Below are 27,152 nucleotides of genomic sequence, written 5' to 3'. Positions count from 1 at the left end.
TTGTATAAGTCTAAGAATTTATCCATTTCTTCTAGATTGTCCAATTTGTTGGCATATAATTTCTCATAGTATTCTCTTATAATCCTCTGTATTTCCATGGTATCCGTTGTAATTTCTCCTCTTTCATTTCTAATTTTATTTACTTGAGCCTTTTCTCTTTTTTTCTTAGTAAGCCTGGCTAAGGGTTTGTCGATTTTGTTTATCTTCTCGAAGATAAACATTATCCTTTTAATGTCTGCAAGATTAGTACTGGTATTCCCTGTTTTATTCTTGATATTGGCAATTTGTGTCTTTTCTCTTTTTCTTTGTCTGTCTTGCTGGAGGTTTATATGTTTTATTGATCTCTTTCAAAGAACCAGACTTTGATTTCATTAATATTCTCTATTGTTTTTCTGTTGTCAATTTATTTGATTTCTGTTCATATCTTTATTATTTCCTGCCTTCTGCATGCTTTGAATTTGTTTTGCTCTTTTTCTAATTGATTAAGATAGAAGCTTAGATTACTGATTTGAGAGTGTTCACCTATACTTCTGTGAGCATTTTTATATCACCAGCTTTTTTTTTTTTTAATTTTATTTATTTATTTCCCCCCAAAGCCCCAGCAGATAGCCGTAGGTCACAGTTGCACATCCTTCCAGACGCTGCATGTGGGACGCGGCCCCAGCATGGCCGGAGAAGCGGCGCGTCGGTGCGCGCCCGGGATCGAACCCCTGGCCGCCAGCAGCGGAGCGCGCGCGTTTAACCGCTAAGCCACGGGGCCGGCCCATATATTAGCAGCTTTAACGTCTTTGATAATTTCAACATCTGTGTCTGTTGATTGTCTTTTCCCATGTGAGTTGATATTTTCTTAGTTCTTTGTATGCTGAGTAGTTTTGGACTGTAACCTGGACTTTTAAAATATTATGTTATGAAACTCTGGATCTTGTGTAAATCCTATGGAGAATGTTGATATTTTTGTTTTAGCAGGCAATTGGCCTGTTTGGGTTCAGGCTGAAAGTTTTGAGCAGTCTTCTATGGGTTACAGTTTTGATGTCAGTTCCATTTTCAAAACCATTGCAATACTAGTGGGATATACAGTAGTCTCCTCTTATACACGGGGGACACATTCGAAGACCCCCAGTGGATGCCTGAAACCACAGATAGTACTGAACCCTATATATACTATGTTTTTTCCTGTACATACATACCTATGATAAAATTTAATTTATAAATTAGGCACAGTAAGAGATTAACAACAATAACTAATAATAAAACAGAACAGTTATAACAATATACTGTAATAAAGTTACTGTAGATCTTAGCAACCCCAGCATACGACGTTTTTTCTTTCCTTATTATGTTGAGAACTTTCATCTTTTCACTTAAGGGAAGCACTTTACGGCTTCTCTTTGGCGTATCCGAGTTGCCAGCATCACTCCTCTTATGCTTTGGGCCATTATTAAGTAAAACAAGGGTTACTTGAACACAAGCACTGATACCGTGACAGTTGATCTGATAACCAAGATGGCTACTAAGTGACTAACCAGTAGGTAGAATATACAGCATAGATACACTGGACAAAGGGACCATTCACGTCTGGAGCAGGACGGCAGGGGATTTCATCATGCTACTCAGAACGATGTATAATTTAAAACTTATGAATTGTTGATTTCTGAAATTTTCCATTTAATATTTTTGGACCATGGGTGACCACAGGTAGCTGAAACCATGGAAAGCAAAACTGCAGATAAGGGGGAACTCTTTCCTGTGTACATGTTGCCTAGTGGCCCATGAGGACCTGGACAGTAGTCTCTTCTGTAGTTCAATTCTCAGAGGTCTTTGCTCTGCTGTTTAAGGTATAATCCATGTATGTGCTGCCTGGGGATGAGCCCAGGAGTTTATAAACAAGTTTATTTGGTCGCTCTTCTGAGCTCTTTCCTTCTTGTGATTTCCCTGGTACTTTCTGATTTCCTGGAGTTTCCCTTTGTAATTCTCTGGCTGGAAAGTTGAGAGTTTAGTTACCCTGTTCTGTGCTTCCTATGACTGTACCTGTGTTTAGTGCCAAGTAGCGGTAGGACAGAGAAAGAAAAAAAAACAACGGGGGTTCACCCCACTTTCTTGGGATCATTACTGTTGTTGTTGTTAGTGCCGTTGATCCTAGAGACCCTGTGTACAGCAGAGTGGAACCCTGCCTGGTCTTTTTGTGCCATCTTCTCACCTTCAGGTGCTATATCAGACAATGCTCCGCTGCTATTCATAGGGTTTTCACCCCACTGTCTTGGGATCATTACTGTTGTTAATGCCATCAAGTCAAATCTGACTTCTAGAGACTCGGTGCACAGCAGAGCAAAACTCTGCCTGGTCTTTTTGTGCTATGCTCTCACTTTCTGGTGCTATATCAGACAATGCTGCCCTGCTATTCATAGGGTTTTCATGGCTAATTTTTTTGGAAGTGGATGGGCGGGTCCTTTTTCCTAGTCTCTCTTAGTCTGGAAGCTCTGCTGAAACCTGTCCACCATGAGTGATCCTGCTGGTATTTGAAATACTGGTGGCATATCTTTTAGCATTAGAGCAACATGTAGCTGCCACAGTATGATAATCGACAGCGGGGTGGTGTGGTTCCCTGACAGGAAATGAATTCAGGCTGCAGCGGTGAGAGCGCTAAATCTTAACCACTAGACCACTAGGACTGGCTTGGGATCCTAGCTTCTCATATTGGAGCTGTGGCATTGCTTGGGGGCTTGGATGTGAGAAAATGGAGAAAAGAAAAAGAAAAAAAAGAATAAAAGGGGAATTTTCCCTCCCTCTCTTTGAAAATTGAGTCTCTTTTCCCACTTCCCATTTACTCCTAAAGGAGTAAATGGCTTCTTCTGGAGCTCTCTTTTTTTGCTTCTTGGTTTCATCCTAACTTTAAACTCTCTGCTGGTACAGTGGACTTCAGATTCTTTTTTCCTAGTTCACCTGCTACCATTTACTTTTCAGAGTCCTCCAATAGCTGTTCCATGCATTCTGTCCATGTTTTATGATTGCATTCTGGGTGAGAGACATAATTTGTTGTGGTTCTTACTCAGAACTGGAACTATGATACCATTTTTCATACCATCAAAAAATATCATGGACATAGCACTATGTCTAATAGTGCACGTAGAAGACTTCTATAAATAAAGCTTTATTGAGAGACTGAAATAAAGGGAGATAAATACCATGTTTATGGACTGGAAGATTCATTACTGTAAAGGTATCAGTTCTTTCCAAGCTGATTTATAGCTTTGATGTATTCCCAATCAAAATCTTAAGAGGATTTTGTGGAATTTGATAGAATGATGCTAAATTTTATGGAAATAGATAGGGCCAAGAATAGATAAGGCAATCTTGAAGAACAATAAAATGAGAGGACTTCTACCAGCTCAAGACTTACAAAGTTGTAGTCATTAAGATATCATATGGTGGCCTAAGAATAGATACACCAGAGTGACAGCAGCACCGTAAACAAACTCACACATTTGCTGATGCTTGATTTATATCAAAGACGACATGGTAGGGGCCGGCCTCATGGCTTAGCGGTTAAGTGCGGGCACTCCGCTACTGGCGGCCCAGGTTCGGATCCCAGGCGCGCACCGATGCACTGCTTGTCTAGTCATGCTGAGGCGGTGTCCCACATACAGCAACTAGAAGGATGTGCAACTATGACATACAACTGTCTACTGGGGCTTTGGGGAGAAAAAGGGGAGAAAAAAAAAAAAGGAGGAGGATTGGCTATAGATGTTAGCTCAGGGCTGGTCTTCCTCAGCAAAAACGAGGAGGATTTGCATGGATGTTAGCTCAGGGCTGATCTTCCTCACACACACACACACACACACACACACACAAAAAAGATGACCTGGTAGAGTAGTACAGAATGGTTGATCTTTTCAATCAGTGGTTCTGGGACATCTTGTTATCTGTATAGGAAAGAAATAAAACTTGGCTCCTATCTCACCCCATACACAAAAATGAACTCCAGGTAGATTATATATCTAGATGCAAAAGACAGAACAATAAAGATTTTAGAAGGTAATATAGAAAATTATTCATGACCTTCAGGTTGTAAAAGATTTCTTAAACAAAACACCAAATATACCACAATTGCAGATAAATAAATGTATTTTGGGTGATGTGAGCCAGGTTTCTCATTAGTAAAGAAGGGAGTTACAAATATGGAAAGTAGGAAGGATAGAGTGAATCCTGTGGTGGATATAATCGGATTAGAGTCATCAGTGTGACTTTATATATGTGTGTATTTATCCGTACATGTATATGTAATGTGTTTATAGTATAATGAGTATATAGGTTTGTGTATATATTTATATATAATCAGCAAGCGAGAGAGCAGTGATGTATTGGTATAGAGATGTATAGATATGGTGGGGATGTATGCATGTCCTGGGGTGTCATTGCGTCTAAGCCTTTCAGTGGAGAGTTGGCAATGTGTGTTGGTATCTACATATACATACATACATACGTACATGCACACATAAACCCACATATCTATTTCCTAGTCTGTCAACTGAGAGGGGCTAGAATCAGTTATACCCCAGTAGCAATAAACACACCTGACGTCTAGATCTTGGTTTCTAAATACTATTCTTCACTAAAAGGAAACAGCATTCTTTGGAGAAATAGCTGATTCTAGGCTGGAGCAGGGAAAGCACAAGATGAGTCTGGAATCTCTTGTTGTGCCAGAAAGGAAGGAATTACTCAAAGAAGGATGAGAACGTGTTAGAAGAACACGGGAGCTAACTTGAAGGATTCCTGCTGGCCAAATCTGGGACAATTTGTGCATGAAAATAAGTGATAGTAATGGATTATAACCCTTTGAATGAGCTAAGAATCCATGATCCTTACTAATATAAGTACAAAAATAAATAAGGAAAACTCTTCCTTACAGAAGAAAGCCAGCTAATAAATAATGAAATGATAGAGTTAGAAAATTACAATTTGGCAACCATCATAGTAATACAGTCATGCACTGCTTAACGACGAGGATACATTTGGAGAAATGCATCCTTAGGTGATTTTGTCATTGTGTGAACATTATAGAGTGTACATACACAAATCTGGATGGTATAGCCTCCTACACACCTAGGCTATACGGTACTAATCTTGATAAAATGCAGTGAGAATAACTTGGGCACATTTCTGTGATATTCTTGCTCAAAATGCATACTTGAATCTAATCATGAGGAAACATCATTCGAACTCAAATTTTGAGACATCTACTAAATAACTGGCATGTTCTCTTCAAAACTGTTAATGTCATGAAAGACAAAGAATGAGGAATTATGCCAGATTAAAGGAGTCTAAATAGACATGATAACTAAACATGTAACCTGGAATTTTATTTTGCTGTGAAGGACACTAATGCAACAGTTGGAGAATCTAACTAAGCTCTAGAGATTAAATAATAGTAATGTATTGGTATTTCCTGATTTTTATAATTATACTGTGGTTATTTAAGAATTTTTTTTTTAAAGAAAACACACACTAAAGTATTAAGGAATAAAAGGAAATCATGTCTGCAACTCTCAGGTGATTTGGAAAAAATACATATATGTATACATAGAGAAAAGGGTAAAGGAAATGTGGTAAAATATGGACATTTGGAGAATCCAGATAAGGGTATACAGGAATTTCTGTATACTATTCCTACAACTTTTTGTAAGCTTGAAATTATATCAAGATACAAAATTAAAAGAAAACAAAGTACGATAACCATGAAAGAAAAGATAGATAAATCGGACTACTTTAAAATTAAGTACTTCTGTTCCTCAAAGATAATATTAAGAGCGAAAATGCAAGCTGTGGAGTTGGAGAAGATAATTGCAGTACATATATTTGACGAAGGACTAGTATCCACAATATAAAAATGTGTACAAATCAGTAAAGAAATGACTGAGAACTTAATAGAAAATGGATGAAGGTCTTGAACAGGCACTTTGCAAAAAGAGAAAATCTAGATGACCAGTAAACATATGAAAAGGGACTCCACCTCAGTAGTAACTGAAAATGCAAATTGAAATCAGGAAATACTATTGCGTAGCTACCACATTTGCAAGAGATTAATCTGACATGTCTGATAATGGCAAGGATGTCCAGAAATGGAAATTCTCATACACTGCTAGTGAGACTGTTAATTGGTACAACTACTTTGGAAAATGATTTATCATCATATACCAAAATTTAAGATATACATACTCTATGGTCCATCAGTTCCTCTTCTGTATGTATATTCTAGAGAAATGCATGTGCATATGCGGGATATCTCTACAGGAGTGTTCAGAGTGGCATTATTTATAATAGGCAAAGTGTCCATGGACATTAGAATAGATACATTGTGGTATATACAAGGGAATATTAATAGGTAGTGAAATTTTTTTTTTTTTTGTGAGGAAGATCAGCCCTGAGCTAACATCCATGCCAATCCTCCTCTTTTTTGCTGAGGAAGATTGGCCCAGAGCTAACATCTGTGCCCATCTTCCTCCACTTTACGTGGGACGCTGCCACAGCATGGCCTGACAAGCGGTGCGTCGGTGCGTGCCCGGGATCCGAACCCCAGGCCACCAGCAGTGGAGCGTGGGAACTTAACTGCTACACCACGGGGCCGGCCCTAGGTAGTGAAAATGAATGAATCACAGCCACATGTACTATGAATAAACCTCTGACCAAATGTTGATGAAAAGAGCAAGACACAATACATACAGTATGATTTCATTTACACGGTGTTCAAAGGGCGGGCAAAACTAAACCATATTGTTTAGGCATGCATGCAGAGGTAGAAAACTACAGAGAAAAGCAAGGAAGTGATTTCCCAAAAGGTCAGGCTGGTGCTTCTTCTGCCTGAGGGAGAGAAGTCTTTTGGGTGGCTGGAAATAATTCTCTTTGTTTTTGCATGGTGGTTACACACAGGTTCATTTTAGTTTATTCTCTGCTGTGTATATTTGTTTTATGTACACCTGTAAATTAAAAAGAAAAAAATTGGGTCAGAAGAGTTTTGTGAGGGAGTGGGTACAGATGCACATTTGCTATTTTTGCTCTGCTGTTTTTAATGAGAATCTCAAGCCTTCTTTGCAAATTAAAAAAATAAAAACAAAAACTTGTTGTCCACCTCTCTGCTACCCTGGCGAAATGTCCACTTCATGTATCAGAGACCCTGTCTATTTTCCACTGCATTATGCTTTGTGCCTGGTCCAGAGTAATTGCTCAGTAAACATTTGTTGCCTTGAATCCCCAACAGTCATCATGCTATAAATACTTGTTGCGAGTTAAATGGAACAAGTCAAGAAACAAATTGCCTTAAGTAATGGGGACTTCATTGTAAGAATACAGAAGAGGAATAGAAGACAAATCTTCTAAGAATGTAGTAACACAAGTTGTAGTACAGCTGGGCCTCAGTATCAGGAACTTGGTCAGCTCTGGGGACTGGTACTCTGTCTCTAGTGGGCGATGTGGCTCTTAGAGTGTCTTGGCCTCTCTGTGTTGGATCCATTAAAACTGGCTTGCATGAGGACCCCAGGGACTGCACTGACCTCTGAGTACATGAAGCTCTTTGGCTTTAGTGCTTGTTACTACGTGCTGAGTTTCTTGGTGTTTCCTAGTTGAATATCCAGAAAGTGGAATCCGGTCCAGCCTTTTAAAGCCAGGCCATATCTTAGATTGCTGGCCAGCCTATAGCCTTTGGTATTAAATCCTTGGCCTTTGGAATCAAATGTCAAACCCTGGTCCCATCAATTATATAGTGTGTGTTGGTCATGTGTCTGCCAAAGCTGCCCTTTCTGAAGGACTGTGGGTACAGCACTTTTGCCTAGAAAGGTCTGTGAGTAAGATGCACAATGTACTTGATATGATAAAGCATAATTTTCCTATTATAGGATGGTTAGGTTGTTTCCATTTTTTTTTACTACTTTAAGTAATGCTGCAATAAACATCTTAGTACTAATTGTAATGTTTGTTTGCGTGTCTGAATGTTTTCTTAGGATAGAGTCCTAGAAATAGACTTAATGAATCAAAGTACTTAAATCTCTTTATAGTCTCTTAATTCATATTACTAAATTGTTTTCCAGAAAAATCATGTTGTTTTATACTGCAATAGTGTATGAGAGTGATAGGTGCACCATATTGTTGCTTTTGGCTGTTCTTTATTTAAGGCTGAAACAAGTACATTTGGCTAGCCAGTGCTCCAAAGCCTTATTCTCTCTAGGTGCATATTCTGGTTCCCAAGGGATCACAGATGACTCCTTTAGTAACTGTATCTCTATTATCCATTCTGTTTTGCTAGTTTTCCATCCTAGCATCGTCACTGCATTCCTTACTCTAATATCATGGCCAGTGCCATGTTTTCTTTGAAGCCCCACCCTGACTGTCCCACATCTTTGTACCAGTTTTTGTTTTAGTCAGAGCAAAGGACAGATAACTGGAGTAAAAGCAAGGTTTATGTTAGGATACACAATGAGCTATCAAGGAAGGGCAATTGGGCTTCAGAGTGATTGGAACTAAAAAGCTGGTAGAGTCAAGACTACTTTAAAAAAATTTTTTTTTTATTGCAATAACATTGGTTTATAACATTATATAAATTTCAGGTAAGACTGCTTTCTTTTAGGAATTTTATATACTTGTTTTCTCATGAGTTCTTGTTTCTGGATATCTGAACCGTTCACTTCTCAAACTGGTGGTTTCAGTTTCACATTGCACATGGTTCTTAATGGCTGCTTTATTCCTGAATATGTATGACTTTTCAGCTCAGCTCTTCCTGCTAACTCTGGGTCTTTTGGTTTAAATTCCCCAGAGTGGACTTTGATTGGTTTAGCTCATCTTTTTCAACTGGCTGTTAGCCACTGATCCTTATTCTGGACCATCCTTGCATTCTGTCAGCTGTGAGTAGGGGAAACAGTTACAAGATAAAGAACATTTAGCTGGGGCTCTATGTAAAATAGTGCACACTAGGTTATTTAATCTTTTTATCAGGACTTTTTGAATCAAATTTGTGCACACAGAATTACAGCTTACAAGTTTGAAAGGGGTCTCAAAATTGATATAGACAGTCTTTTGTTTGGCTGATAAAGGAAGTATCTATAGAGAGATTGTGATTTGCCCATTGTTATAGTGAGTATTAGCCCCTCTAGATTCTCAGGAATGTACTCTTTCCGTCATGTTGAAGGTATTGTAAGTTTAATACAATTTAATAGTTTAATCATATTATTTGGGAGGTATTTTTTTGAACACTAACAGGACCATCTCCCTCAAAATAGCAACATTTAGTTTAAATGATTTTCTGGAAATTTCCGGTAGTTACAAAATAATTGAAAGTTGTCATAAACGTTACATATTAATATTGCTGCACATCACATAATATACTTTAACTTTAAAATTCTTTCAAATGTAAAATGTATTAACACATTAAGAAACAAAATGTTGGGTCGCTTAGTTTCTCTGTTTCTAGTAATTTAATGGCCAAAAAATGTTCATTCCATTTTTCTAGAATTAGCCATTTTAAAAAGTAGTATTTTACTTCATTATTATTTATGAGGCAAATTGTTATATATCCCAAGCTTTTGAGAACAAATATGAGGCTGAAAGGTGACTCTAGGTTTTTATATGTGGTGGCCAGTCCATGGGACTTATTTTTACCGGTATTGCTATGATTTCCTTTAGATTTTTTTTTTGGTGAGGAAGATTAGCCCTGAGCTAACATCTGTTGCCAATCCTCCTCTTTTTGCTGAGGAACATTGGCCCTGGGCTAACATCTGTGCCCATCTTCCTCTACTTTTTTTTTATATGTGGGACGCCTGCCACAGCATAGCTTGATAAGTGGTGCATAGGTCCACACCTGGGATCTGAACCTGTGAACCCTGGACCACTGAAGTGGAGTGCCCGCACGTAACCACTGTGCACCCAGGCCGGGCCCCTCCTTTAGAAATTTTGATAATTAATGCTTTGAATGGTTTATTCTTAGCATTGACATAAAATAGTTATTTATGAGAGAGATGATTTTTGGTTTCCACTTCCAGACTTACCTTTTAATGAGAATGCGGGCAAGCTGGAGATAGAGCTGGTTTTGTAATGGTTAATTAGAGCAAATTAATTAATTAGTGCATATTTCTCTTTTCAAGTTCTCTTTTTCCTTTCAGATATTACTAGGATCAGTAAATTAAAAAAACCCATGTTTTTGTTCTATGTTTAGGGCTATAGAAATAGGCTTAGTTTGGACTGCAGGAGTCTGTGGTTCTCTTTAGCTTGGTATTTAGAAGTTTCTTATAGCTTTATCTATTTTGTTAGTAAATTATCAAAATAGGCTAGTTTTTGACTAATATTAAAAATAGTTCTTTTTAAATTTAAAGTTTTAATTTTAATTAAAGAAAGTTCTACTTTCAGATCCATTGCTTCTTTGGGTCGTTAGGAAGAAGTTAAAAAGAATTCATTTTGTCTCTTACCACTTAATCACAAACACTTGTAATATTTTCTTCTGTTTTTTTTTTTTGCCGTGGATTTTTGTTTTTACGTGTTATTAAGCTTTGTCTTATGTTTCACACAGCATGCCACTCACAGCTTGGCTTTTTTCTATTGCTCCTTAAAAGTGGTCTGTTAGTTTTGCATTTCCTGATGTGAGTTGTTTCTAAATGCAACAGTTCCTTTGATTACCACACAAGTAGTCATTATTAGATTATTTCCGACATTGCTTCACCTGTCTTAGACATGGGTAATACTTTTGCTGTAAGCTTTTTGCATACTTATTTAGTTTCTCATTTATTCTGCTCATTCAGCATTCTTGAGTGGACTTGAGGATGTTAGATTGGTTGTGTTCTTAGTCATGTGGAAAGAAGAGCTTCTTATTCAAGTACTACCCTCTCCCCCCTTTTCTAACTGTAGTGTGGACTTCTATCTGAATGACAGGAGGCTTATTTATTTTGGGGGCTGGAGGTGGTGGTCAGTAGTTGAGAATGGTAAGGGTAGAAACTTTAGGTAGAAACTTGTAGAAAGACAAATGAGGCTGATGGAATATATTGCTGAAAATAAGTACTATTATTTTGTAGACTTAAATTTCATTTTGAGAACTCTCATTAAGTCAAGTATGTGTATTTTTTATACATAAATCTATAAAGTTTCCTGGTAATCCATAATTGGACCTTTAAAATACTCCATGGCCTTTGTGATCTATTTATAAAACTTTTCAAATTGGAATTGTGTATTTTATAAATGTACTACCTCAATTAAAAAAATAATGTTATCCTTTCCTTAATATGTTTAGGTCTCAATATAACTTTAGTTTAGGCATTTTATTAAAAAAAACTCCCAAGTTGTTAGCTATATATAACAAAGAGTGAATTTCCTTAATCTGTAAAGAGCTCTTATAAATCATTTAGAACAAGACTAAAGACCCAGTTAAAAAATGGACCAATAACATGAATAGTCAGTTTGCAGAGAAGGAAATATAAATGGTTGATAAATATATGAAAAGATGTACAACTTTCCTCCTAATAAAAATACAAATTAAAACAACAGGGGGATGCCAGGTTTTGTTGGATTGGAAAGATTAAAACATTTGATAATGATTAGGTTAGTGAGGAAGTGGAGAAACAGGTACTTTTATACACATGGGGAGTATAATCTTTGGAGGGTAATGTGCAGTAGTTATTAATTTTAATCACTGACTCAGCAAATTATGTTTTAGAATTTATCCTATGAGTATAATTGCACATATATGCATAATATCATATACATAGGTGTTCACTGAAGCATTCTTTTTTGCAATGGTAAAAGACTGGAAACAATCTAAATTAATTGTGGCAAAGCCACAAAATGGAATATTATGCAACTCTTAAGAAGACTGAGGTAATTCTTTCTGTGCTGATAGGAAAGTTCCTCAAGATGTATTGTTAATTAAATGGAAAAAAGTTGCAGAATTGTGTACAACATAATCTCTTCATGTTAAAAAATATTTATATATAGATAGACTTGTATATATGCTAAACATTTCAGAGAAGGTTCCTAGGTAACTCTTAAGTGATTGCTCTTTGGGAATGAGGAGAGATAGTTAAGGCTAAGGGGACTTAATTTTCCTATTTAGTTTTTAATTTAGTACATGTGTTATTTTCTCTATAAAAAAAAAATCTTGTTACTGAAAACTAAGATTAAACATTTTAAATGGTTTATCTAGGTTGTAGATGGCTTTAATGGATAAGTGATGTATGCAAGTTCTAGCTTAATAAGGGACCCACTCAATAAAGAAATCTGTTCATTTTAGAAGTTAATTTTTAATTCTTTTTTTTTTTTTTTTTTGGGTGAGGAAGATCAACCCTGAGCTAACATCTGATGCCCTGATGCCAATCCTCCTCTTTTTGCTGAGAAAGACTGGCCCTGGGCTAACATCTGTGCTCATCTTTCTCTACTTTATATGGGACGCCGCCACAGCATGTCTTGACAAGCGGTGCGTCGGTGCATCGGTGTGTGCTGAGAATCCGAACTGGTGAACCCCAGGCCACGCAGCGGAGCACGCGCGCTTAACCGCTCCGTCACCACGGCCCCTAAGTTTTAATTCCAAGAGTATCGTGAGCAGTTACGATTTTAATTAGGTGACTAAAATGCAGAGAGGGAAAGAATGTTTTCTTGGGAAATTATGTTCATCTGTGCTTTGTTTTCTTAGTTGTAAGATTTTTCATAGGTCAAGATTGGCCTCTTAAGACTATTTTTTGAAGATATCTTGGTACAGCCAAGTAACCGTCAAAGCCCAGACAACCCTGTTTTATCTTTAGCTTATTGTTTGTTTATGGAGTAAAGATCACAGCAGAACTGAAGAATTTAAATGAATTTACGTAGTTAACCAATAAGAAGAACAAAAATTTGAGCAATAGAAAACAAAATGATTTAAGATGGTCATTAGGAAAGTGGATAAAACAGTGTAAAGAGACCTAAATTTGCCTCCCAGCCACGTATTTACCTTGTGGCTTAGGAATTTGATTAAATCCTATAAACTTCCTTTTCCTTATATTAAAGTGGGATTAATAACCAACTTCTAAGATTACTGCAGACTTGTAAAAATGACTAGGAGTATAGAATGCATAGTACAATACCTGTTACCCAGTAGGCTTTCAATAAATGGTACCTTGTTCTTGTAATTCTTCTTCTTCTTTTTTTTTTTTTTTTGTGAGGAAGATTAGCCCTGGCCTAACATCTGTTGCCAATCCTCCTCTTTTTGCTGAGGAAGATTGGCTCTGGGGTAACATCCGTGCCCATCTTCCTCTACGTTATATGGGACGCCTGCCACAGCATGGCTTGATGAGCAGTGCGTAGGTCTGTGCCCGGGATCTGAACCTCTGAACCCCGGGCCGCCAAAGCAGAGCACGTGAACTTAACCGCTGTGCCACTGGGCCAGCCCGTCGTTCTTGTAATTCTTGTAATTATTTTTCTAACTCTTAATAACATGTGCCCTCATTTGTAGAAGAGTGAACATACTTACATGAGTCAAAACTCACTCTCAGGGAGAGGTGGGAGTTTAACAGTAACACTCTAGTTAGAATATACTTGGTAAGACTACAATACCTTGTTAAATTAGATAAACCTCTCAACATGCTTAGTACCTCTTGATTCATCTGTACTTTTAAATGTGGACACATCTGTCATCAGTTGTCAATGGTCTCAAACTTTGTAATTACAAGGATGTTAAGCATCCAAATACTCCATAGAAAATGCCAATATAATTAATCTGTTTGTACTCTATATTCTCATAAGAAAGGTCATGTTCGTGTACGATTTTTTAAAAAATGTCTGTACTTTACACTTCAATTTATCTAAGACTTAAAGGAAATCTGAGAAATTAGAACAGTGTTTGTGGGATGTGAGTATTTGTGGTTTGCTTTTCTGAAAATAATGTAGTCAAGGCAATTATATATAAAACTGAAGTTAGGACAATGAGTGTGTCATGTTTATTCAGATACACTTAATCATTGTTCGCAATAATATTGAACCCTCTAGAGAAGGCAGCAATATCTTTATTATGGTAATGATAGTGTGTTAATTCAGAGCACTTCATGATTTTAGAAGATGATATTTAAGTTTTTTTCATCAAGTATAACATTTTAATAAGGTAAAGGAAGAGAGTAACTTTGTTTTTCAGCCTCAACTAATTGGCAAGCCTCTTCTAATGGAATTTTGGGTATCGCTACTAAAAATGTAGAAAAGAATCTTGGTAATAACAAATACCCAAGTTTTTAGCTTCCATAGAATTATTGTGGGATAATGTGACACACCATGCACTTTGTCTAAGGAAGAGATTTCTTTGGACAAACTAATGAGATCTGTGATTGCAGGGAAAACAAGCACACTGACATGACTTTAAATATAATTTCCAGGAGTTCAGAGACCTTCTGAGACCTTTTGAAAAAAAAAAATGGAACAAAATAACTTTTGACTGAAAATTGAAAGAATGGGAATGTCTTGAGTAATTACAGATTTTGTGTAAACCTTCTCAGCTATTGGTCTTTACTGAGTGCTCCCTCCCTGCTAGGTGCTGTGGTAAATTTCTTGGGATTACAAAGATGAACACGGACCTTCTAGCGCTAACAAGACATCTTAGTGGAGGAGAGGTGGGGTGATGCAGTGGAAAGAGCAGGAGCTTCATTATGAAGCAAATGAATCCTTACTCTATGAACTTGGGCAAATTACTTACCCTTTCTGGGCTTCAATTTCTCCATCTTTAAAAGGAGACCATATATATATGAAGATGTAATGTTCGTAAAGACCCTAGCAGACTGCCTGATGATAGTAGGTATTCAGTAAATGGTAAATTATTAAGGAAGGCTTTGGTAGATTCCATTCTGGTAGGTCTTCTAAATCCACGATACCTACTGTTAGGCTGGAAAATCAGCCCAAATCTCTCTCTCTCTCCTTGTATAACTACTGTCATAAACTTGGCCAAATTATTAGCAATAAGATTGTGTCAGCTGTCTGAACTGCATGTTCTTTGACCAAGTTTCCAGGTACTTAGACTTCTGGAGCCAGAAAGTAGGAAGATTTTGAATTACTTATTTGTTATATACATATTTATTGAGGGCAGCTTAGGTACTGGGTGTTGGGACTGCAATGATAAACAGGACATGGACCTTTCAGTGTAGTGGGAACCAGACAGACGTTAAACACACGTTTGTATGAATCATTAAAATCTTGTGAGCCTTCAATTATAGAATGCATGTGATTCAGTACTGACTGAGTCCCCTGTTCTTCCTCACTTGGGGTATTTGTGCTTTAGACTCTTTAGAGAAAGAATAATAATATTCTTCCTCTGTACTTTTGCAAGCTGTTAGTGTGCAGTAGTTTAGGGGGTTCTGTTCTAGCCGTGACCATGGATGTTATATAAAATTATAGGCATTGCCTAGTTGTGGTTCCACGGGAAACCAATACCAGATGTAATTGTTCCATTTTGATGAGAGTTACTAGTTTGATGAGGGATTTGAGACCATTTTAAACTAATGGTCTCCAGACTTTTAGTAGCTTCATAGTATTCCAGTGTATGGATATTCAGTAATTTATTTAACCACTCCCCTGCTGATGGATGGTATGATTATTTTCAGTTTTTCTGCTATAAAAGGCAATGAATATCCTTCTACAGATATTTTGGCAAACTTTTGTAAATAGACTTATAGGGTAAAATAGGTACTTGTTCAATCAAAGGGTATATTGTATTTAAAATTCTGGTAGATATTGCCAAATTCTTCTATCCGTGGAGATTCTGATTTAGGAAGTCTGGGTGAGACCAAGCAATCTGTATGTTTAACGAGTTCCTTAGGTGATTTTGATGCAGCCAGGTTCAAGAACTAATGCAGGATCAAAAAAATGGCAAGATACTCCATAGCTAAGGAGTATGGTACATGTCCTCTGGAAAAGATCGGGCAATTATGGATATCTAGGGAAGAGTAAATACTCTTTTTGGTGACTGAGCAGTAAGAGCCTGTCTATGGTAGCAGTTGCTAGGGGTGGCCCATCTTTAGAGAAGCAACTATACTAATACGTATCTGGAATATTTTATGTCTCTTTGACATGTAATATAGGGGAAAAGAGATTAAGAATTGTAAGGACCTGAGTTTGAACATCTTCCATTTACTAATTGTAATCTTGGGCAAATTAATGACCTTGAATCTTTCTTTATACAATGATAATGTCTTCCTTCCAAGTTTGTTGCCAGGACTAAAGGGGAGTGATACAACATTAATTGAGTACCTTCTGTCTTCTGCTGGTATTGTGTGGATATCTCTGTCGTGGCAGTTGGTCATTTAGCTGTGATTGGTGATTCACTTGGTCATCTCCAAATGAGACTCACTGGGACTATATCTTGTGATTTTGTATCCCCAGTTCTTAGCCCAGGCTTGGGACATCGTGCCCTGTTTTGTTTCTTAAATGAATGATGTGTGCTAAGCAATAGATTAAAACTATGCAAATAGATTTTCTATTTTAATTTTCACAGTTATCCTAAGAGATGATTATTATTTCTTCAATTTTACCACAAGGAGATGCTCAGAGAGCTTAAGTAACTTACTTAAGATCACACAGTATGGCAGAACTCAAGAAGCTTAAGTAACTTAAGATCACACAGTATGGCAGAGGCCAAATTGAAAACCCTGTGCATGTGATTCCAAACGAGGTAAAGTCCGTGCTTTCCGTCAGTCCACTTTGCTGAGATAATGCTCTAAAGCACTTTGGAAATTGTGAAGTGTTCTTCAAGGTTAAGATTATTTTTGTTATTTTAATGATATAATTTTTTAATTGAGGTATAATTGACATATAATATTATATTTCAAGTGTAAAACAGTGATAGGCTATTTCTCTACATTGCAAAATGATCATCACAATAAGTCCAGTTAACATCCATCACCATACATAGTTACAGAATTTTTTTTTCTTTTTTTTCTAGTGATGAGGATTAATAATATAATTTTAAAGATTAGCATGGTGATACAAACATTTCTGCCCATTCTCCATATTCCCTTTCAGTTTAGCTTTCTTGAATGCATGGTATAGCAAATCTGCCTTGTCTGTAAGAATATAAGTACTTATTTTCTCCTGTGAGTGATTTTTTTCCATATTTCCTTTGCTAAAAATTCTTTGTTTTTCTTTTGGTGAACTTTCTGGTATGTGTAAATACGTGAGTTGAAGATGGTTTATATTAGTTACAGCAGGATTTTGGCAATGTTGGAAGTCTTAGTAACCAGTAGAAGTAATGTTTGTCTTCCTCTTTGGTCTTGATCTCCACTTTCCTCTTTCAGTAGCAGCCCTGTGTGGACCTCTTCAGGGCATAGGTCACTGACTTACGTGTCAGCCTCGCTATTGGCTGTCTGTGTTTTCTGGGACATGATCATATTGCTTAAGGATGTAGAAATAGTGGGAAAAAATACCACCTCATAAATATATATATATACATATATATACACACTCTGCTTTTAATGGGACTTTTTCATTTGAGAATTAGATTGTTAGGTTGTTTTGAACATTTAATCATAAATCGAGTTTGAAAGAAAAAGAAAAATGTCTCCACCCTCTGCCCCTTATGTCATCATAAAATTCACAAAGTTGCAAAACAGGAATAGCATACATCAAGAAGTGTAGCAATAGGAATATGTGGTTTTACTCATTACAGTGATGTTGAAGAAAGGAATTTTCCAGGAACTTAATTTTGTGTTATATTTTATTTTCCAGACCATATAGTTATATTTGCCAACATTTTATATAAATCAGTTCATTTTTTGTTTTATTTAACTTTTTTTTTGTGTGTGTGACCACTTTGGGTTGGTTTTCTCTCTCCCTCATGCCTGGAAAGTTGAGGGGAGGGGCCGGCAGGCTGCATCGTGAATTCACTCGGGCAGTTGATGAGTTTAAGTTGTCTTTGCCTTGTGCATGTAATTCTGCCTCGGGGGTTCATGTCTATTTAACTAGCTCTTTAAGCCATGTGGAATTGTGTTGGAAAATGCATCTGATTTCTATCTTGATCTTTCTCAAGCCTGGTTTGATCCCTGGGAACACAATTGCAGCCTTCAATGCCTTATTACTTTCAGATGGAGGTTTTATTCTTTAGGGTTTACTGAGATGAGCTTTGGAGAGAAACTCTAAGCAGAGTGATTTGTGACCTGCGGGACAGAGGCTGCAGTGTTTAAGAACTGCAAGAACCCTTCTCCTGTTAGTAGCAGTGGTTGAATGATAGTGCATGGGGTGTCATCACTCTATTTTTTTTTTTGGATGTGACTTTTAATGTTCTTATTTGGAAATTGATATTCTTAATATTCTTACATTAACTATTTTTGTAAAATGTGTCAAAATATACTTTACAATGGCAACAAGATCTAAGATAAACTATTATATGATAATCATTCAAAAATTACATACCTTACATATTGTAAAACTTTTCTTTTTAGGCATATGGATCAGGCTGTGATATTGTTATTTTGGCAAATGACTTTGAATGTGTGCAGATAATTCCTGGTGCTAAGCATGGAAACATCCAAGTCAGCTGTGTGGAGTGTTCTAACCAACATGGAAGAGTAAGGGATTCAATTCCTTTATTAAATGTCATCTTTTAATGTATTTAACAATCTCAGAATATTCTTATCCTTTTATACAAGGCTTGCCTACAATTTCTTATTAATATACCTTGCTTAGATGGCTGTTGTTAAGAGTGGGTAAAGTGATAGATTGTATACAAACTGTAAAGAGCTATTAAACTGATAATGTGATAATTAATTGTTCTGTAGGTGTGTACTGTCTTGAAAGATCTGTAGGCCTCACAATCCTGTGCCTACTGGTATTCTGCCAGTTGATGATTCTAGGAGCTATTAAGCCAGTAGCAGGGAAGTAAACTTTTATCTTCTCTACCCAGCAACACTTCTCTCTCCCACATTATAATACCATCAAATTTTTATCAAGAAATTTAGCAAGTTGTTAGTATCTAATATAATATTTGTCATATAACAGGTGCTATGTAAAGCTTCTGTTAATTTAGTGAAAGTTTATCTGTTGAGTGAAGAATCTTAAACTTCATTCATTCAGACTTTAAAATAGAGGGTTTATTTTGAAATAGTGCAAATTTTATCCCCCCAAATTTCAAACATAATATACATCAAATTTTAGTTACGTGTAAATACAGCTTATTTGCTGTATACTGTAGCAATTCAATAAGGCCAATGTTGCATAGCAGAGTTGAACGTCTCTATAAAAATGAGATTTTTCCTGTAATAATTGTAGTAATTTAAATAGTCTTAGTGTTCTAGAAGTTATTCTTTAGTGAGTAATAACAAATTTTATCAAATCATATAGCCATATCAGGATGTGTTAAATCAGAATATTCATGGTGATAAATAGTAATCATGAAAATTTATACTGAATAATAAATTATGATTATTATACTATTTTACTCTCCCACCCCACTGCTTGTATCAAGCTTTAGTATTGGTGTAAATGCACCACAACTGACAATCCAGTGATATAATTGACGTAGTATTGAAACACTGAACTTCCTGGTGTTTTCTGATACTTGTTTCTTGCTTTTCTGATTTTTTTCCTCAGTGTTTTCCCCCTAAGCATTGCTTACTCTTTAGAAAACACTGAGAGTGTCAGATTTCTCTCATTAATTTTTCATTGCTCATCTCCCTAGGCCAAGCAAGGTAGCTTTAAACTTGCCTAGAGTTGTACGATAGTTGTCAGAGATGAATTTTAGTAAATTGTTTATGTGCTGGTGATAATCACAATAAATAAATTCTCTGGGAGCAAAGTTTTTTTAAATATGTAAGACCTTGATGTTCATAACCGTGTTTCTACTTTTTCTTTCTTGTTGAAGGTAAAGGAGGCAAAATTGTGACATCTTTGATTTATTGCCTTTTATTTCCTTTATACTCGGTCCTTGTGGTGATAACTTTCACATTTGTGACTTTGTGTTATCTAGTTATAATCATTCATTCATTGCTGACACGTTGGATGTGAACATTCATAACACTTTTTGCCTAAGTGTTACCTCAGCCAGCTTCCCCCACCATTGTGGATTAAAAGCTTTTTCTTGGAAGGAATGTTAGATATTAAGTAACAGTTCAAGTCACTTTTTGGCATGAAAGTGCCTTGAAATCACAGGAGACCTTTTTGGCTGGACTTAGAAGAATATATACCTAATTTAGTTTCATAGGTTAACCTCTAGGTTCAGAGGTGTCAGAAGGGATAGTTTTTGGTCTGTTCCCTGTGGTTGATTCCCTCTTGCCAAGAGGAGGATGAAGTGGGAACTGGCTTTCAAGGAATTATTGGAAAACAGGCCCTGGTAGCTTCTAGGAACAGAGGGATTTATGTCCCTCCTTGTCAGGTATGTGACCTGGAACAAAGCCCTCCTGGCCCCTCATCCCTAGCATCAGTCCACTGGAGATGTCGACATCCGCTCTTTCTCCTCCAGCTGCAGTGGGTGTCTCTCTGACTTCTCCTCAGTCCATTGTCTCTAGTCCCGCTTCTAGATGGTTTTCCCAATTGGTATTTTTTGTTTGATGGTATAACTAATGTCATCTTATTTGATATATTTTTAATACCTGTTACTCTTTGTTGTCTTTCTCTACTTCTCATGGTTTTTATATTATTTTCACTGGATTATAAAATTTCTGTACCACTGAACTATTTCTGTGTTAATAAAGTTATTTGTATACTAAAAAACTTCTTGTAGAAAAGGATGATTTCTTTGAATAGATTGACCTTGTATATGATATGTAAAATAAAGCCTGCTGAATTTTTGATAACAGAGAAGAGATTCTTAAGCACAATACTTTTCCAGTTATATTTATGGAAGGGAATAAACCATGAATACTGTATTGGGATCATATTATATGTAATTAGTTCATACATTATTTGTGAAAAGGAAGTTATCTTTCTTTTCTCTTTTCCTAAATATTAATGCTTTGTTCATTCTTTTTTAGATTGCAGCTTCATATGGTAATGCTGTTTGTATTTTTGAGCCCTTGGGCATAAATTCTCATAAGAGAAATTGTGTAAGTATTAAATGATAGTATAAAACTTTTAGAATTAAGTCAAGTTTGTAATCCAGTTGAGAGCTATAAAGAGCTCCCTAGGAGCTGGTACTGAAGGTGGGTTGGAACATGAGTGTGAAGTTGGTCTGGTGCATTATGGTAAGAGCTTTTACATTCACTAGGAAGATATCCCTCGGCCTTTTAGAAACTCAGTTTTCTAGAATATTGCTAATTGAGATTTACCTTGTTAATTGGGATCTACCCTAGTTGAACTACTATTATTTATTGTCTAGATTACTAGATTAGTCTCCATCTGATCCCTCTTTTCTATCCCCTTTCCTCTTCTCTATTCTCAACAGAGCAGATCAAGACTCTTCTCTGCTTAAAACTCTGTAATGGCTTCATGTTGCTCTCAGATTCAAAGCCAAAAAGCCTTAGAATAGACCAGACTTTCTTCCCTCAATAAGTGGGCACCCACTTATTACCTCTCAGAGGTCATCCCCTACTATTTTTGTTCTCTCGGATGTCACTCCAGCCACACTGGCATTTTTGCTGTTCTTTGAACAGTTACCTTCCCATCTTAGGGCCTTTGCACTGGTTGTCTCTCTCTAGCTCTTTTTTTTTTTGGTGGGGAAGATTGGCCCTGAGCTAACATCTGTGCCAGTCTTCCTCCACTTTGTGTATGGGACATTGCCACAGCATGGCTTGATGAGCGGTGTGTAAGCCCACACTGGGGCTCCAAACCCTCGAGTCCTGGACCCGGAAGTGGAGTACGCGACCGTAACCACTACGCCACCAGGCCGGCCCATCATTGGTTGTCTCTTGTCTGGAATGTTCTTCTTTCTCCAGATAGCTCCAGGGCCAGCCCCTGCAGATCCTTTAAGTCTTTGCTAATAATCCCTTCCCGGTGGGTCTACCTTGACCGCCTTTTAAAAATTGCCGCTTGCTTCTACCACCTTTCTTCTAACTCCCCATCCTTCTATTTTTAACTTTTTTCCATAGCTCTTATCTTGTTTATTTATTGTTTACTGTTTAAAATGTAAGCTCCATGAGGGTGGGGAGCTTTGTTTCTTTTGTTCACTGATGCATCTCAGGTACTGAGAACAGTGTCTGGAACATAATTTGTTGAATGAGGAGTTAGGAGCTTAGGTAAACTCACTTTCTAGCCAAAAAGTCTAGTGTATCACATCGAGAACCACGCAGATTCATTCTGGGGGCTGTGTTACGTTTTATCTTACTTAATATTCAGAAAATCTTGTATGGTTAGAATTATTAACCCCTTTAAAAATTACTACACGCATTAGAACTCCACCATCACTCACAAATAGTTAAAACTGCCAATGTGAAATCTGAGTGCCGAGAGTATATATTTACCAGTAATTTTTTTTTTAAAAGTGTGTTCCACTTTTTTTTTAAAAGTGTGTTCCAATTTTTTTTAAAAGTGTGTACCAAGTGGTTTTGATATTTTTCATTAAATATTGTATTTGAATATTTCTTTTTACATTTCCAAGAGAAAAGTACAAATTAAAATATTAATCTTTTCCCTGTGATGGTATTATGAAATGGATATCAAATTTTAGTATACTTGAGAGTCACCTAGAATACTTATTAAAAATTCAGATTCCAAGTCTCACCCCTAAAATTTCTGCTGTGTAGTTAGTCCACAGATTACACTCTGAGAAAGACTAAAGCAAGAATATTAGGGTTGTCTGTAGTTTTAGGAATGATTTAATTATTACTCTAAAATGGATCTGTTGAGTGGTATTTAAAATACTATTGTAATTGTTGTTTGGTCAGCAGTGGTAGGATTTAAAAAACATTTTCCCTGGTTAAAAAATATAAAATTATTTTTGGATAATGAAATTTAGGTTTTGCAGTTATATTTTAAAATTCTGCCTCTAGATAGTCAAGAAATCTTGAATAAATTATTTACTTGTTAAATATGTAAAAAATATTGTAAAGAGAGAGGGAATTGGCATTTATTAAATTATTATTACTTGTCAAGCAATTAATGTATAACTTGCCTAAGGTGACACAGCTTTACACTGCACCATACATTCACAAAAGGACATTTTATATTTATGTACTACAAAGAAATAGCTAAACTTCTTTTTAACTTAGATACTGTATTTCATGGCAAAGGCCTTTGCCTTTTAAACTTAAAATCTTTCTACCTTTTAAAATGAAAATACTAAGAAAATATGGAAATTATTCAAATAAGTATAATATAGATCAGGTTTGTGGATTTTGTATATTATATAATTCAAATGATATTGACTTTTTGGGAGGTATATCTAGTTTTATTTTAGACATTGAGTCCATGGGAGTATGATAATTTGCACTTCTTTCTAATGTGCATTTATTTTGTTTTCATAAACATTTATTGAGCATCTGCGTATGTACCAGCCATTACAATGCTGAAGACTCAAAGCTTATTATGGCCTAATTCCTGACCTTGAAGAGTGGCAGTGTAATAGGAGAGTCAGACATATAAACAAATGATAATTCAGTGTGACCACTGTTAACGGTGGAAGAATGTAGCAAGTGCTGTGAGTGCTGCCAGAATGTCAGAGAAGGCTTCACAGCAGAGGTGACGGTTTAGCTGGATCTTGATGTAAGCATAGGATTTTGCAGGTGGAGAAGAGAGGAGAGAATATCCTCAGTCTAAGGATGTGTGTTATATTATAGACGTAAAGGACGCCTGAGAGAATGTGCTTTGTTCGGGCATGGCAAGCAGCTTGATATGGTAGAATAAATAGTAAATGGAACCATTGGAAGTTATTTTAAAAACAGTAGTTTGAAAATAATAGTGAAGTATTTACATCTTTGTTTCAGATCGTAAGGTCTTAAAGAAAATGATAAAATGATAGTGTTTATGGATATTATTTAAAACATTTCTTTTTCTTGTTCTCTATATGTTTCAGCAACTCAAGTGTCAGTGGCTTAAAACTGGGCAGTTTTTTTTGAGTTCCGTGACATACAATTTAGCATGGGACCCTCAAGGTATTTAGCAATTATCTTTAGAAATTTTGAAGGGTAAATACTTCTTTTAAGTGTATGATTACAATGTGATATAGTCTCCCTAAATAAGAATGATCAATAGTGTATTTTCTTTTTGCTAGTGAATGAGAGTGCTTTTTTTCTTCTTGCTATACATTGCTTCTGCAGTGCCTAATTTACTGTTCTGTGCTTTTTTCCCCCTGCTTTTGAATGTTTTATTCCAAGAAACAGTGATGATTTGTTTCCTTAATTAACATATGCTGCCTTTACTCCTATTGTATGTATTAAGAAACAAAATCAGAAATAAAACAGGACCAAAAAAACCCTACCTTGTTACATTATTTGTATTTCAGGAAATTATTGTCTTTAATTGTGAAAGATTAGAAACTCCTAATGATAAAGGCTGTTGTCTCTTTTTACATTCACAATTAATGAGGGTAATTTTTATATTCCATGTGGGAAAACAAATTTCATTCATCTTTAGTTATGTCTTATATCCTGAGAACATTCTGTGTTGCATGTATCAGAGCGTTTTGGGTTTGTTGTGTTATTCTACTTTTGCTGTTCTTTTTAAAAAAGATTTACCTGATGCACAATAGCTCTTTGCCAGTTAGCTTTTCTTTTTTGTACTCAAGTCTTCCCCAAGAGCTACTCTTTCTTGTCTGGTGGATTCTTAGAACTTTCAAATGGGTATACCCCAAGTGTTTTTCATAGACAGTATTGCTTATATTTCACAGAATAGTTTAGAGACCTGAATAGAAGCCCACACGTGCATTTCTTTCTCTGGATCGTCCTTGCTTATTCATCGGAACATTCTTTAATTTTCAGATAACAGATTGTTGACAGCAACTGATTCTATTCAGTTGTGGGCTCCTCCAGGAGATGACATTCTGGAAGAAGAGGAAGAAATTGATAATAAAATTCCTCCCGTTTTAAATGATTGGAAGTGCATCTGGCAGTGCAAGTTAGTGTCTAACTCTGTTATGTTCATTAATTTAAAAAAAATGCTTCCTAAAATATGTTCCCTTTCTCAGTGATCTTTATTTTTTGATGGTACTGTTGCATTTAGAAGCCTGTAAAGTAGACTTTTTCTAACCAAAACCCGTTATAATATCACCTTTCAGTCTGTGATACAGTTGATTATTTGAAAAAAGGACAAAGATATTTTCATAGTAATAACCACAGGACTTGGTTTGACAAGGTTGACGCATAGGAATTACTCATTAATGGATGAAATATGGATGGGGATGGGGAGGGGAAAGATGTGGTGAAAGTTGCCTGTCACTCAAGTGGAAGGATGGCTGTACCATTAACAATATGGACTGTGTGAAGGGGACCAATTAGCCAGACAAGATGATGAGCTCCGTTTTTAACATGTTACATCTAGGATGTCGGTGGGACATGGAGGTGGAGATATCATTTATGCGTGTTAATTGCATTCTTCTTTGGATCCCCGAAGTGAACTTTGGATTAGTTTTAATGAATTAATTTGTATTTTTAGGGAGGTGAAACATTTTATTTCTAGAGAGGTGAAAACACTCTTGTTCTGATGATGTTATGAAAATTTTATTTTGACCACTTATTTATACAGTGTTCCAGATTTTAAAAATGCTGACTGTTTAACTTTGTTTTTTTTAGAACCTCAGTATCAGTACATTTGATGGAATGGTCCCCTGATGGTGAATATTTTGCCACTGCTGGAAAGGTAAAGTACCAAACAAAACATAAACAAAAGAAACAAAACAATTAAAAATGTTCCTTGTTCATTCTTATTTTCAGTTTTCTCGTCTGTAAAACTGGGCTAATGCTACTCTGCAAAACTGGCCTAAGGAATAGTGATAGTATTTGTAAAAAGATCTGCTGTGTTCCCCAGATGTAGTAGGCACTTGGGAAATAATGACTATTATTATTATTTGACCTTTTTAAAAAAATTTGTTTTTTTAAAATTTTTATGTTTAAAAAATTGCATATGTACATAATTTAAAAAAATACTACTAGATTCACAGTGAAAAGAAGCACTCCCTTCTTCCCACTCTTAATTCCTGTGTCCTGGAGGTAGTTATTTGTCAAATTGCATATTTTGGTGTTTCCTTCTGTGTTCCTAAATAACTTGCTTATGCTCCCATTTCTTGATTTTTTTTCCTTTCTGTTTTATGTGTCATCTCTTGCCTTCCTACCATGGAAGCTGAGACCTGACTTCTGTAGCTGATGTTCCCAACCGCATCTCCACTTCTAGCACGTACACATACTCACTTCCCTTTCTCCTATCTTCCTGATGTAGGTATCTCATAATATTTGGGTAAATCAGTATTTATTGTTCACATTATTAAGATTGTGTAAAATATTCTTCACAGAATACTTACTTTGGAGTTAATAATTACTTTGTTTTACTATGTGCTTAGTTTTCTGTATACCTAATTCATCCCCCAAACCTCTGACCATCTTGGAACCCTCTTTCAGTATAATCCACATAAGAGGCATCCTGGAAATGTGTGTTCTCTTTGCTCCCATCTGGCTTAGTTGCTCTCCAAGTCTAAAATAGCAGGGCTGTCATTTTGGGATTTTCTTTTACCAACCTCGGGAGATTCTCTTTGCCTACCTCCTTTGTTAAATTCCCTGTTTCTTAGCATCATTTACCTTCTTTCGATGGAGCTACCTTCTGGTAGGTTTCTGAGAGAAGATGGATAGGAAAAAACATTTCTGAGGCTTTGTAAATCTGAACGATGATTTCTTCTGCTTTTTTATTCTTGATTTGGCTGGGCATAGGATTGGGTTGGAAATAATTTTCCCTCAGAATTTTTAAAGTCGTGGTTCTGTTACCTTCTAGCTTTCAGTGTAGCTATTTGAGAAGTATAGTGCTATTATGACCCTACTCCCCCCAACTCCAGCTTACAGAGGTGTTAAGCATCTTCCTCTTAACGCTGGTGTTCTGAAATTTTGAGGTGATGTTTTGGTATGGGTCAGTCATCTATAAATATTTTAGTATGTATCTCTCAGGGATAAAGACTTTTTTTCTGCAGGCAATTTGGTGCTCTTGTTCAGTCTGAAAACTCATGTCCTTCAGTTCAGGGAGATTATTTTATACTATTTCTTTTGTGTTTTCTTCTTCCCTTCATGTTCTCTTTTCTTTCTTTCTGGATCTCCTCTTATTCAGCCGTGGATCCT

General features: G+C 36.3%; 1 protein-coding gene across 3 annotated transcripts in view; it reads left to right on the top strand.

Moving 5' to 3' along the window:
* Window positions 1–27,152, top strand: part of DMXL2 (Dmx like 2) — a 145,244-nt gene that overhangs the window by 14,617 nt on the left and 103,475 nt on the right. For all 3 annotated transcript variants that reach the window (XM_058541575.1, XM_058541574.1, XM_058541576.1), the window contains exons 2-6: window positions 18,411–18,536; window positions 20,937–21,008; window positions 23,912–23,990; window positions 24,816–24,951; window positions 25,626–25,692. In XM_058541575.1, coding sequence (XP_058397558.1) covers window positions 18,411–18,536; window positions 20,937–21,008; window positions 23,912–23,990; window positions 24,816–24,951; window positions 25,626–25,692 — 480 coding nt within the window. The remainder of the gene's footprint in view (window positions 1–18,410; window positions 18,537–20,936; window positions 21,009–23,911; window positions 23,991–24,815; window positions 24,952–25,625; window positions 25,693–27,152) is intronic.

This window comes from Diceros bicornis, chromosome 5 (assembly GCF_020826845.1).
Source record: "Diceros bicornis minor isolate mBicDic1 chromosome 5, mDicBic1.mat.cur, whole genome shotgun sequence".
NCBI lineage: Eukaryota > Metazoa > Chordata > Mammalia > Perissodactyla > Rhinocerotidae > Diceros > Diceros bicornis.
This window is presented reverse-complemented; position numbering and strand designations above follow the sequence as displayed.